Source organism: Cannabis sativa, chromosome 1 (assembly GCF_029168945.1).
Source record: "Cannabis sativa cultivar Pink pepper isolate KNU-18-1 chromosome 1, ASM2916894v1, whole genome shotgun sequence".
Classification (NCBI taxonomy): domain Eukaryota; kingdom Viridiplantae; phylum Streptophyta; class Magnoliopsida; order Rosales; family Cannabaceae; genus Cannabis; species Cannabis sativa.
The window spans coordinates 43,376,445-43,389,795 of record NC_083601.1 but is presented as its reverse complement, the minus strand read 5'-3'; the positions used below and the strand labels follow the sequence as shown (position 1 = coordinate 43,389,795).

Below are 13,351 nucleotides of genomic sequence, written 5' to 3'. Positions count from 1 at the left end.
CTATCTCTCTGTTTTACATTATACATTTTGATTTTAGTTATCGACTCTTTCATTTTCTCCATGTTTCATCTATTATATTCCTTGGATTTTAATTATACACAAGTTAACAAAACTATTGGAAGGAGCTCAATCAGAATTGCATAATCTGATTAATTCAACTGTCCTTTCAATGATTAATGAGGTAAGCTATTAGTATTTAGACAATAATTGTTTCTTATAATTGAAAAGTAAAAAAAACTGTTAAATCAAGTTTACTTATTATCAATTCAGGGATTTTTGGTGGAATCAGCGTTGAAGAAATATAAACCTTCTGTGCTTATGGAAGAAGTTAAGAATGGTATAGAAGTGATTGAACGAGTCTTCGCAACCCTCTAGGATCCAAATAAGGTTGATTTTTTTTTAAAAGGGGAAAAATATTTTTTTTGGGCCCCTGGACTAAGGGGGCCCTAGGCACAGGCCTTGCCCGCCTATGCCCAGAGCCAGCCTTGTGAACAAGTCGTTGAGGAGAAGAAGGAGGAGGTAAAAATCTCGGTACTATCTCTCTGTTTTACATTATACATTTTGATTTTAGTTATCGACTCTTTCATTATCTACATGTTTCATCTATTATATTACTTAGATTTTAATTATGCACAAGTCAACAAAACCATTGCAAGGAGCTGAATTGGAATTGCATGATCTGATTAGCTAAACTGTCCTTTCAATGATTAATGAGGTAACCTATTTGTATTTAGACAATAATTGTTGGTTATAATTGAAAAGTAAAAAAAAACTGTTAAATCAAGTTTACTTATTATCAATTCAGGGTTTTTTGGTGGAATCAGCGTTGAAGAAATTTAAACCTTCTGTGCTTATGGAAAAAGTTAAGAATGGTATAGAAGTGATTGAATGAGTCTTCGCAACCCTCCAAGATCCAAATAAGGTTAATTTTTTTCAAAAAGATGAATTTTTTTGTGGGCCCCTAGACTAAGGGGCCCTAGGCATAGGCCTAGCCCGCGTATGCCCAAGGCCAGCCATTAGAATAAGTCGTTGAGGAGAAGAAGGAGGAGGTAGAAATCTCGGTACTATCTCTCTGTTTTTGATTATACATTTTGATTTTAGTTATCAACTCTTTCATTTTCTCTATTTTTCATCTATTATATTCCTTGGATTTTAATTATACACAAGTCAACAAAACCATCGGAAGGAGCTGAATCGGAATTGCATGATCTGAAGCGAGAAGAACAAGCAGGCCCTGCCTTGAAATTTAGTGGGCTATAGAGAAAAAAATATATTTTTGGTCCTTTATTTAAAAAAAAAACAGTATTTTTTTTCAAAATCATCTAAAAAATTATATAATTTTGAAAGGGGAAATTTTTTTTTTGGGCCCCTGGACTAAGTGGACACTAGGCACAGGCCTAGCCTAACTATGCCCAGGGCCGGCCCTGAGAACATGTTATTGAGTAGAAGAAGGAGGAGGTAGAAATCTCGGTACTATCTCTCTGTTTTACATTATACATTTTGATTTTAGTTATCGACTCTTTCATTTTCTCCATGTTTCATCTATTATATTTCTTGGATTTTAATTATACACAAGTTAACAAAACTATTGGAAGGAGCTCAATCAGAATTGCATAATCTGATTAACTCAACTGTCCTTTCAATGATTAATGAGGTAAGCTATTAGTATTTAGACAATAATTGTTTCTTATAATTGAAAAGTAAAAAAAAACTGTTAAATCAAGTTTACTTATTATCAATTCAGGGTTTTTTGGTGGAATCAGCGTTGAAGAAATATAAACCTTCTGTGCTTATGGAAGAAGTTAAGAATGGTATAGAAGTGATTGAACGAGTCTTCGCAACCCTCCAGGATCCAAATAAGGTTGATTTTTTTTAAAAGGAGAAATTTTTTTTTTGGGCCCCTGGACTAAGGGGGCCCTAGGCACAGGCCTAGCCCGCCTATGCCCAGAGCCAGCCTTGTGAACAAGTTGTTGAGGAGAAGAAGGAGGAGGTAAAAATCTCGGTACTATCTCTCTGTTTTACATTATACATTTTGATTTTAGTTATCGACTCTTTCATTATCTACATGTTTCATCTATTATATTACTTAGATTTTAATTATGCACAAGTCAACAAAACCATTGGAAGGAGCTGAATTGGAATTGCATGATCTGATTAACTAAACTGTCCTTTCAATAATTAATGAGGTAACCTATTTGTATTTAGAAAATAATTGTTGGTTATAATTGAAAAGTAAAAAAAAAAACTGTTAAATCAAGTTTACTTATTATCAATTCAGGGTTTTTTGGTGGAATCAGCGTTGAAGAAATTTAAACCTTCTGTGCTTATGGAAAAAGTTAAGAATGGTATAGAAGTGATTGAATAAGTCTTCGCAACCCTCCAAGATCTAAATAAGGTTAATTTTTTTCAAAAAGATGAAATTTTTTTTGGGCCCCTAGACTAAGGGGCCCTAGGCATAGGCCTAGCCCGCGTATGCCCAAGGCCAGCCATTAGAATAAGTCGTTGAGGAGAAGAAGGAGGAGGTAGAAATCTCGGTACTATCTCTCTCTTTTTCATTATACATTTTGATTTTAGTTATCAACTCTTTCATTTTCTCTATTTTTCATCTATTATATTCCTTGGATTTTAATTATACACAAGTCAACAAAACCATCGGAAGGAGCTGAATCAGAATTGCATGATCTGAAGCGAGAAGAACAACCAGGCCCTGCCTTGAAATTTAGTGGGCTATAGAGAAAAAAATATATTTTTGGTCCTTTATTTAAAAAAAAAAACAGTATTTTTTTTCAAAATCATCTAAAAAATTATATAATTTTGAAAGGGGAATTTCTTTTTTTGGGCCCCTGGACTAAGTGGACACTAGGCACAGGCCTATCCTGCCTATGCCCAGGGCCGGCCCTGAGAACAAGTTATTGAGGAGACGAAGGAGGAGGTAGAAATCTCGGTACTATCTCTCTGTTTTACATTATACATTTTGATTTTAGTTATCGACTCTTTCATTTTCTCCATGTTTCATCTATTATATTCCTTGGATTTTAATTATACACAAGTTAACAAAACTATTGGAAGGAGCTCAATCAGAATTGCATAATCTGATTAATTCAACTGTCCTTTCAATGATTAATGAGGTAAGCTATTAGTATTTAGACAATAATTGTTTCTTATAATTGAAAAGTAAAAAAAACTGTTAAATCAAGTTTATTTATTATCAATTCAGGGATTTTTGGTGGAATCAGCGTTGAAGAAATATAAACCTTCTGTGCTTATGGAAGAAGTTAAGAATGGTATAGAAGTGATTGAACGAGTCTTCGCAACCCTCCAGGATCCAAATAAGGTTGATTTTTTTTAAAAGGGGAAATTTTTTTTTGGGCCCCTGGACTAAGGGGGCCCTAGGCACAGGCCTAGCCCGCCTATGCCCAGAGCCAGCCTTGTGAACAAGTCGTTGAGGAGAAGAAGGAGGAGGTAAAAATCTCGGTACTATCTCTCTGTTTTACATTATACATTTTGATTTTAGTTATCGACTCTTTCATTATCTACATGTTTCATCTATTATATTACTTAGATTTTAATTATGCACAAGTCAACAAAACCATTGGAAGGAGCTGAATTGGAATTGCATGATCTGATTAACTAAACTGTCCTTTCAATGATTAATGAGGTAACCTATTTGTATTTAGACAATAATTGTTGGTTATAATTGAAAAGTAAAAAAAAACTGTTAAATCAAGTTTACTTATTATCAATTCAGAGTTTTTTTGGTGGAATCAGCGTTGAAGATATTTAAACCTTCTGTGCTTATGGAAAAAGTTAAGAATGGTATAGAAGTGATTGAATGAGTCTTCGCAACCCTCCAAGATCCAAATAAGGTTAATTTTTTTCAAAAAGATGAAATTTTTTTTGGGCCCCTGGACTAAGGGGCCCTAGGCATAGGCCTAGCCCGCGTATGCCCAAGGCCAGCCATTAGAATAAGTCGTTGAGGAGAAGAAGGAGGAGGTAGAAATCTCGGTACTATCTCTCTGTTTTTGATTATACATTTTGATTTTAGTTATCAACTCTTTCATTTTCTCTATTTTTCATCTATTATATTCCTTGGATTTTAATTATACACAAGTCAACAAAACCATCGGAAGGAGCTGAATCGGAATTGCATGATCTGAAGCGAGAAGAACAAGCAGGCCCTGCCTTGAAATTTAGTGGGCTATAGAGAAAAAAATATATTTTTGGTCCTTTATTTAAAAAAAAAACAGTATTTTTTTTCAAAATCATCTAAAAAATTATATAATTTTGAAAGGGGAAATTTTTTTTTTGGGCCCCTGGACTAAGTGGACACTAGGCACAGGCCTAGCCTAACTATGCCCAGGGCCGGCCCTGAGAACATGTTATTGAGTAGAAGAAGGAGGAGGTAGAAATCTCGGTACTATCTCTCTGTTTTACATTATACATTTTGATTTTAGTTATCGACTCTTTCATTTTCTCCATGTTTCATCTATTATATTTCTTGGATTTTAATTATACACAAGTTAACAAAACTATTGGAAGGAGCTCAATCAGAATTGCATAATCTGATTAACTCAACTGTCCTTTCAATGATTAATGAGGTAAGCTATTAGTATTTAGACAATAATTGTTTCTTATAATTGAAAAGTAAAAAAAACTGTTAAATCAAGTTTACTTATTATCAATTCAGGGTTTTTTGGTGGAATCAGCGTTGAAGAAATATAAACCTTCTGTGCTTATGGAAGAAGTTAAGAATGGTATAGAAGTGATTGAACGAGTCTTCGCAACCCTCCAGGATCCAAATAAGGTTGATTTTTTTTAAAAGGGGAAATTTTTTTTTTGGGCCCCTGGACTAAGGGGGCCCTAGGCACAGGCCTAGCCCGCCTATGCCCAGAGCCAGCCTTGTGAACAAGTTGTTGAGGAGAAGAAGGAGGAGGTAAAAATCTCGGTACTATCTCTCTGTTTTACATTATACATTTTGATTTTAGTTATCGACTCTTTCATTATCTACATGTTTCATCTATTATATTACTTAGATTTTAATTATGCACAAGTCAACAAAACCATTGGAAGGAGCTGAATTGGAATTGCATGATCTGATTAACTAAACTGTCCTTTCAATGATTAATGAGGTAACCTATTTGTATTTAGACAATAATTGTTGGTTATAATTGAAAAGTAAAAAAAAACTGTTAAATCAAGTTTACTTATTATCAATTCAGGGTTTTTTGGTGGAATCAGCGTTGAAGAAATTTAAACCTTCTGTGCTTATGGAAAAAGTTAAGAATGGTATAGAAGTGATTGAATGAGTCTTCGCAACCCTCCAAGATCCAAATAAGGTTAATTTTTTTCAAAAAGATGAAATTTTTTTTGGGCCCCTGGACTAAGGGGCCCTAGGCATAGGCCTAGCCCGCGTATGCCCAAGGCCAGCCATTAGAATAAGTCGTTGAGGAGAAGAAGGAGGAGGTAGAAATCTCGGTACTATCTCTCTGTTTTTCATTATACATTTTGATTTTAGTTATCAACTCTTTCATTTTCTCTATTTTTCATCTATTATATTCCTTGGATTTTAATTATACACAAGTCAACAAAACCATCGGAAGGAGCTGAATCGGAATTGCATGATCTGAAGCGAGAAGAACAAGCAGGCCCTGCCTTGAAATTTAGTGGGCTATAGAGAAAAAAATATATTTTTGGTCCTTTATCTAAAAAAAAAACAGTATTTTTTTTCAAAATCATCTAAAAAATTATATAATTTTGAAAGGGGAAATTTTTTTTTTGGGCCCCTGGACTAAGTGGACACTAGGCACAGGCCTAGCCTGCCTATGCCCAGGGCCGGCCCTGAGAACAAGTTATTGAGGAGAAGAAGGAGGAGGTAGAAATCTCGGTACTATCTCTCTGTTTTACATTATACATTTTGATTTTAGTTATCGACTCTTTCATTTTCTCCATGTTTCATCTATTATATTCCTTGGATTTTAATTATACACAAGTTAACAAAACTATTGGAAGGAGCTCAATCAGAATTGCATGATCTGATTAACTCAACTGTCATTTCAATGATTAATGAGGTAAGCTATTAGTATTTAGACAATAATTGTTTCTTATAATTGAAAAGTAAAAAAAACTGTTAAATCAAGTTTACTTATTATCAATTCAGGGTTTTTTGGTGGAATCAGCGTTGAAGAAATATAAACCTTCTGTGCTTATGGAAGAAGTTAAGAATGGTATAGAAGTGATTGAACGAGTCTTCGCAACCCTCCAGGATCCAAATAAGGTTGATTTTTTTTAAAAGGGGAAATTTTTTTTTTGGGCCCCTGGACTAAGGGGGCCCTAGGCACAGGCCTAGCCCGCCTATGCCCAGAGCCAGCCTTGTGAACAAGTCGTTGAGGAGAAGAAGGAGGAGGTAAAAATCTCGGTACTATCTCTCTGTTTTACATTATACATTTTGATTTTAGTTATCGACTCTTTCATGATCTACATGTTTCATCTATTATATTACTTAGATTTTAATTATGCACAAGTCAACAAAACCATTGGAAGGAGCTGAATTGGAATTGCATGATCTGATTAACTAAATTGTCCTTTCAATGATTAATGAAGTAACCTATTTGTATTTAGACAATAATTGTTGGTTATAATTGAAAAGTAAAAAAAAAACTGTTAAATCAAGTTTACTTATTATCAATTCAGGGTTTTTTGGTGGAATCAGCGTTGAAGAAATTTAAACCTTCTGTGCTTATGGAAAAAGTTAAGAATGGTATAGAAGTGATTGAATGAGTCTTCGCAACCCTCCAAGATCCAAATAAGGTTAATTTTTTTCAAAAAGATGAAATTTTTTTTGGGCCCCTGGACTAAGGGGCCTTAGGCATAGGCCTAGCCCGCGTATGCCCAAGGCCAGCCATTAGAATAAGTCGTTGAGGAGAAGAAGGAGGAGGTAGAAATCTCGGTACTATCTCTCTGTTTTTCGTTATACATTTTGATTTTAGTTATCAACTCTTTCATTTTCTCTATTTTTCATCTATTATATTCCTTGGATTTTAATTATACACAAGTCAACAAAACCATCGGAAGGAGCTGAATCGGAATTGCATGATCTGAAGCGAGAAGAACAAGCAGGCCCTGCCTTGAAATTTAGTGGGCTATAGAGAAAAAAATATATTTTTGGTCCTTTATTTAAAAAAAAAAAAAAACAGTATTTTTTTTCAAAATCATCTAAAAAATTATATAATTTTGAAAGGGGAAATTTTTTTTTTGGGCCCCTGGACTAAGTGGACACTAGGCACAGGCCTAGCCTGCCTATGCCCAGGGTCGGCCCTGAGAACAAGTTATTGAGGAGAAGAATGAGGAGGTAGAAATCTCGGTACTATCTCTCTGTTTTACATTATACATTTTGATTTTAGTTATCGACTCTTTCATTTTCTCCATGTTTCATCTATTATATTCCTTGGATTTTAATTATACACAAGTTAGCAAAATCATTGGAAGGAGTTGAATCGGAATTGCATGATCTGATTAACTCAACTGTCCTTTCAGTGATTAATGAGGTAAGCTATTAGTATTTAGACAATAATTGTTGGTTATAATTGAAAAGTAAAAAAACTATTACATCAAGTTTACTATTTAGGGTTTTTTTGTGGAATCAGCGTTGAAGAAATTTAAACCTTCTGTGCTTATGGAAGAAGTTAAGAATGGTATAGAAGTGATTGAACGAGTCTTCGCAACCCTCCAGGATCCAAATAAGGTTGATTTTTTTTAAAAGGGAAAATGTTTTTTGGGCGCCTGGACTAAGGGGGCTCTAGGCACAGGCCTAGCCCGCCTATGCCCAGGGCCAGCCTTGAGAACAAGTCGTTGAGGAGAAGAAGGAGGACGTAGAAATCTCGGTACTATCTCTCTCTTTTACATTTTACATTTTGATTTTACTTATCGACTCTTTCATTTTCTCCATGTTTCATCTATTTTATTCCTTGGATTTTAATTATACACAAGTCAACAAAACCATTGGAAGGAGCTCAATGGGAATTGCATGATCTAATTAACTCAACTATCCTTTCAGTGATTAATGAGTTAAGTTATTAGTATTTAGACAATAATTGTTGGTTATAATTGAAAAGTAAAAAAACTGTTAAATCAAGTTTACTATTCAGGGTGTTTTGGTGGAATCAATAATGAAGAAATTTAAACCTTCTGTGCTTATGAAAGAAGATTAGAATGTTATAAAAGTGATTGAACGAGTCTTCGCAACCCTCCCGGATCCAAATATGGTTGATTTTTTTTAAAAGGGGAATTTTTTATTTGGCCCCTGGACTAGGGGGCCCTAGGCACAGGCCTAGCCGCCTATGCCTAGGGCCAGCCCTGAGAACAACTCGTTGAGGAGAAGAAGGAGGAGGTTGAAATCTCGGTACTATCTCTCTCTTTTACATTTTACATTTTGATTTTAGTTATCGACTCTTTCATTTTCTCCATGTTTCATCTATTTTATTCCTTGGATTTTAATTATACACAAGTCAACAAAACCATTGGAAGGAGCTGAATCAGAATTGCATGATTTGATTAGCTCAACAGTCCTTTCAATGATTAATGAGGTAAGCTATTAGTACTTAGACAATAATTGTTGGTTATAATTGAAAAGAAAAAAAACTGTTAAATCAAGTTTACTTATTATCAATTCAGAATTTTTTGGTGGAATCAGCGTTGAAGAAATTTCCACATTATGTGCTTATGGAAGAAGTTAAGAATGGTATAGAAGTGATTGTACGAGTCTTTGCTACCCTCCAGGATCGAAATAAGGTTGATTTTTTTAAAAAAAGGGAAAAACTTTTTTGGGCCCCTGGACTAGGGCGGCCCTAGGCACAGGCCTAGCCCGCCTATGCCCATGGCCATCCCTAAGAACAAGTCAGTTAGGAGAAGAAGGAGGAGGTAGAAATCTCGGTACTATCTCTCTGTTTTACATTATACATTTTGATTTTAGTTATCTACTCTTTCATTTTCTCCATGTTTCATCTATTATATTCCTTGGATTTTAATTATACACAAGTCAACAAAACCATTAGAAGGAGCTAAATCAGAATTGCACGATCTAATTAACTCAACTGTCCTTTCATCTATTTTTGGGCCTTTATTTAGAAAAAAATAGTATTTTTCAAAATCAGCAAAAAAATTGTATAATTTTGAAAGGGGAATTTTTTTTTGGGGCCCCTGGACTAGGTGGGCCCTAGGCAAAGCTAGCCCGCCTATGCTAAGGGCCGGCCCTAAGAACAAGTTGTTGACGAGAAGAAGGAGGAGGTAGAAATCTCGGTACTATCTCTCTGTTTTACATTATACATTTTGATTTTAGTTATCGACTCTTTCATTTTCTCCATGTTTCATCTATTATATTCCTTCAATTTTAATTATACACAAGTCAACAAAACTATTTGAAGAAGCTTAATCGGAATTGCATGATCTGAAGCGAGAAGAACAAGTCGTTGAGGAGAAGAAGGAGGAGGTAGAAATCTCGGTACTATCTCTCTGTTTTACATTATACATTTTGATTTTAGTTATTGACTCTTTCATTTTCTCCATGTTTCATCTATTACTTTCTTTAAATTTTTATTATACACAAGCCAACAAAACCATTGGAAGGAGCTGAATCGGAATTGCATGATCTGAAGCGAGAAGAACAAGGAGGCCCGGCCTTGATATTTAGTGGGCTGTAGAGAAAAAAAATTATTTTGGGGCCTTTATTTAGGAAAAAAAATGGTATTTTTAAAAAATCAACAAAAAAAATTGTATAATTTTAAAAGGAGAATTTTTTTTGGGCCCTGGACTAGGTGGCCCCTTGGCAAAGGCCTAGCCCGCCTATGCAAAAGAAATTGTTATAAAGATATTTTTTTTGTTTAACTTTTCATATCATAATAGATCTTAAATCTACGTCGAGGAAAACTTAAGATTGCTGCAAAAATGCATGTTGTAACATTTTATTACTAAATTGATTATCTGACTATAGTTTGTTGATTATGTGTTTGTCCTTTCTACTCTTTTAACCATAATTAATCCTCTCAGACAGTTTCAGGGAACGAATGAAAAATTATACAGTTGAGTATCAATCTTCTCGTTTTATGATTCATATCATTATCATACTATGGTCAGTAAAAATTCTAGTCTTAGTTTATTGGCAACAGTAAAATATCTCATATATACTTTTAAGGAGTACGAAAATGATTCCCTTGCATGACATTATCTTTCTGGCATTCTTATCATGTAGTAGATGTTAACATGTTTCTAGATATAAGAAAGTTTTACAGTGGCCTTTTACTGGATATGACACACTCATGAGATCAAACAGCTGAAAAGGCAAAAAAAAAAAAAGAAAATATATAGTTTCTCCAAATTTACTTTGCCAGCTCAAAATAATCACACTGATTTTACACTCTGCAACAATAACAGTCATTAAGTATAAATTTAAGGTTGCCTGAAGATTGAAGAATTAATTCATAATAAAAAAGATTGAATTAGACCATCTATGGTTTTTTTTTTTTTTTTTTATTTTGTTGAACATGAAAATTTGTAAGATATTTTTATTGCTTTTAACTCAATATGTTTTCAAACCCTCACCAAAATTGTGGTGCCCTTTATTTTTTAATTATATTTGTCGGTTTCTTATTATATTTAAAAAATAGAAATTTCATCAATTGAGATGGCATGTAAGAGAACTACTTGACTGAGATAGTAGAATTCATATTTCATCATAATTGGCTTTTTGCAATATTGCTTCGTCCATACGGGAACTACTCGTTGTGGATCACTAGAAAAATAAGAATAATACCAGATATATTTTTATTAATCAAATTATCAAATTCTCTTTTGTGTTCTTAGTTGCTGTTTTTTTTTTCTTAACTAAGTTATTTTAAGCAGATTATAGAATTGCTTAATATAACATTAAAAAAAAAATAATTACACAGGTAAAACTTTTATTCTAAAGTAAAAAAGAAAATTAAAAAATATCAGTATAGGTGCTCCTTATTACTTGAAGAAAATTCCAGTGTCTTCATCTTCATCGTTCTCATATTATAGGACATAAGAATGTCCTTATATGCCATCATCAAGAGCTCTTCATCATGATTCCAAAAACCCAAACATTGAATTATATCAACAGTGAGAGAAATGGTTAGATGCTTATTCCAATGATAAGTATTATCATTTTCTACTACCATAATCCACATTTCAACCATTCTTGTTTGGTTAAAGTCTCTGTAATAATTTGCTGCAAAAAAAGAGTCTCCGTGATAATCCAGTATAACCAACATAACTAATTCCTCTTTCTAGCAGTATCCGAAGATTTGGTGTCAAATGGTAATTGTATAATACCAAATTTCTCATCACTCATATCGAATGAAAGAATTCGAAACTTGTTGACCCCTTTATAGAGCCAATAACAAACTGATTTCATATACACTACATCATGATAGTCAAAACTAATGTCTGGATGTAGCTTTATCATATATTTGATCTCCCTCCATTGTCTACTAACCCCACAACCACTGCTACTACTCTGAATGTTATTGGACTAGAAACATTTAGGTTTGGATTTAAAGATCTTGACATACTTGTAAAATTTTGATCTTTCATCGTGCCCAAATCCATGTAAAATAGATTCGAAGTTGGGTAAAGGTTTGGTGTATAAAATTTTGGATTATTGTTTTAGTGTTGGATTGATAAAGACAACTTTAGTATCATGGAAGGTGATGATGCCATTACAATGAAGGACTCTTGCACCATGGTATGTATCGAGATTGGTCAACAGAAGGAATGAGGTGGTTGTTATCATCATCATGATATATAATTATAAGAGATAGTGTCAAGTGAAATAAATTCTGGATAAAGATATTTTTGGCGGAAGAAAAGGAAACATGTATTAATACTAGAATTTGGAGTGAAGATAAAAGTGATCGATTAGGAATGACTTATTTAATTTTAATAATATTGCACCATAACTTACACACAAGCTTAAATGTTACCACACACTCATGGGGCAACATAAATAGGATTTTCACTACTATTTCTTCTGGTAGATATGGACAAACAACTTCTGCAAAGAAAAAAAGAAAATAAAAAGTAAAATGCAGTTACATATATACATATATCCAGTACCCTTAATATAATTTCTTTCAAATTTATTAAAATTTATGTACAGATTCTTAAATACCTAATCTAATATATATTCATGGGGTATTTTAACTCATTTTGGGTGTGTAATACATGTTGCTTCTATATTCTAATTTCCAAACAAAACTCTTAGCATTACAATATATATATATATACGCACATCAAAAAAATATATATTATATATATGACCATCTAAAAAAAACTTGATGGACTAATAACCTCTAATACCACGATCTTTTTTCTTCTTCTTCTTTTTGTTGTTCTTTTTCTTTCTGTAAAACATGGCTTCTAATTTTTCTTTTTCTTTGTCATCCATGGTTTTGAGATTTTGAGCAACCCTAATAATATAATATATATACATATAGAGAGAAGACTGCAGAGAAATGCAACCCTAAATTTTTTTAGGAGATTATATTTACACTTCTAAAAATAATAATTACACCTTATTGCTAAATTTATCCAATTAAATATCATTTTTTTATATATATAACTACATTACTTTATGGGGTTTTTTTAATATTATACCTAAAATTGATTTTATATATTTATAAAAATACCTTCAACAAATTTATTTGCACAAATACCGATTGCCACGTCAGCATAAATACCGAAATTTAAAATTATTACCGAAAATAGAAAAAACTTGAAAATTCTCATTTCCAGAAATTTCAGTGTTTTGCAAGTTTTAAAAAGAGTAACTTTTTGGTTGCTTTTGATATAAATAATATATCAATTAGTTACTATTTATTTAAAAAAAATTGTTTCAAGATAATAATTTTTTTCTCATATACATTTAGTTACATTTTTTAATCAGATAACTTTAAAACTAAATTTTATTTATTAATTTTTAGGCTATATTATGTGTTATTTTATTATTTAAGATACTTTGAGGTTACTTTTAACAATTTTAAACCATATTTTAAATTATGAGAAACACATATATTTTTTCTGATATAAAAAAATATGAACAAGATAAAAGTAACACTTCCCTTTCTTTTATAAATTATTAACAAAGAAGTAACTAAATATTATATTTAAACAAAACAAGTATACCATCTAATTTTATGGGATATAACAATAAATATTATAATATTTCATATTTAAAAGTTTTCTAAATAAGTAACACCAATACAACCTATACAACATAGAAGAGTTCAAGATTAAAAATTTAGTATCTTATATGTCATTTTAGAAATTAGTTGGTATT

General features: G+C 32.5%; 1 protein-coding gene and 1 long non-coding RNA gene across 2 annotated transcripts; one reads left to right on the top strand and one right to left on the bottom strand.

Moving 5' to 3' along the window:
* The first annotated feature begins 3,231 nt into the window (after window positions 1–3,231).
* On the top strand, window positions 3,232–10,085 carry LOC133038345 (uncharacterized). The gene is made up of 2 exons (XR_009688050.1): window positions 3,232–8,582; window positions 8,671–10,085. It is a non-coding gene; the product is annotated as an uncharacterized LOC133038345 (long non-coding RNA).
* An 897-nt stretch (window positions 10,086–10,982) lies between these two features.
* LOC133034712 (uncharacterized) lies at window positions 10,983–12,460 on the bottom strand. The gene is made up of 4 exons (XM_061110063.1): window positions 12,364–12,460; window positions 11,997–12,067; window positions 11,347–11,545; window positions 10,983–11,242 (listed from the first exon to the last, which is right to left on the bottom strand). The coding sequence occupies exons 1-4, from the start codon at window positions 12,458–12,460 to the stop codon at window positions 10,983–10,985; spliced, it is 627 nt and encodes a 208-aa protein (XP_060966046.1).
* Between the last annotated feature and the right edge of the window lie 891 nt (window positions 12,461–13,351).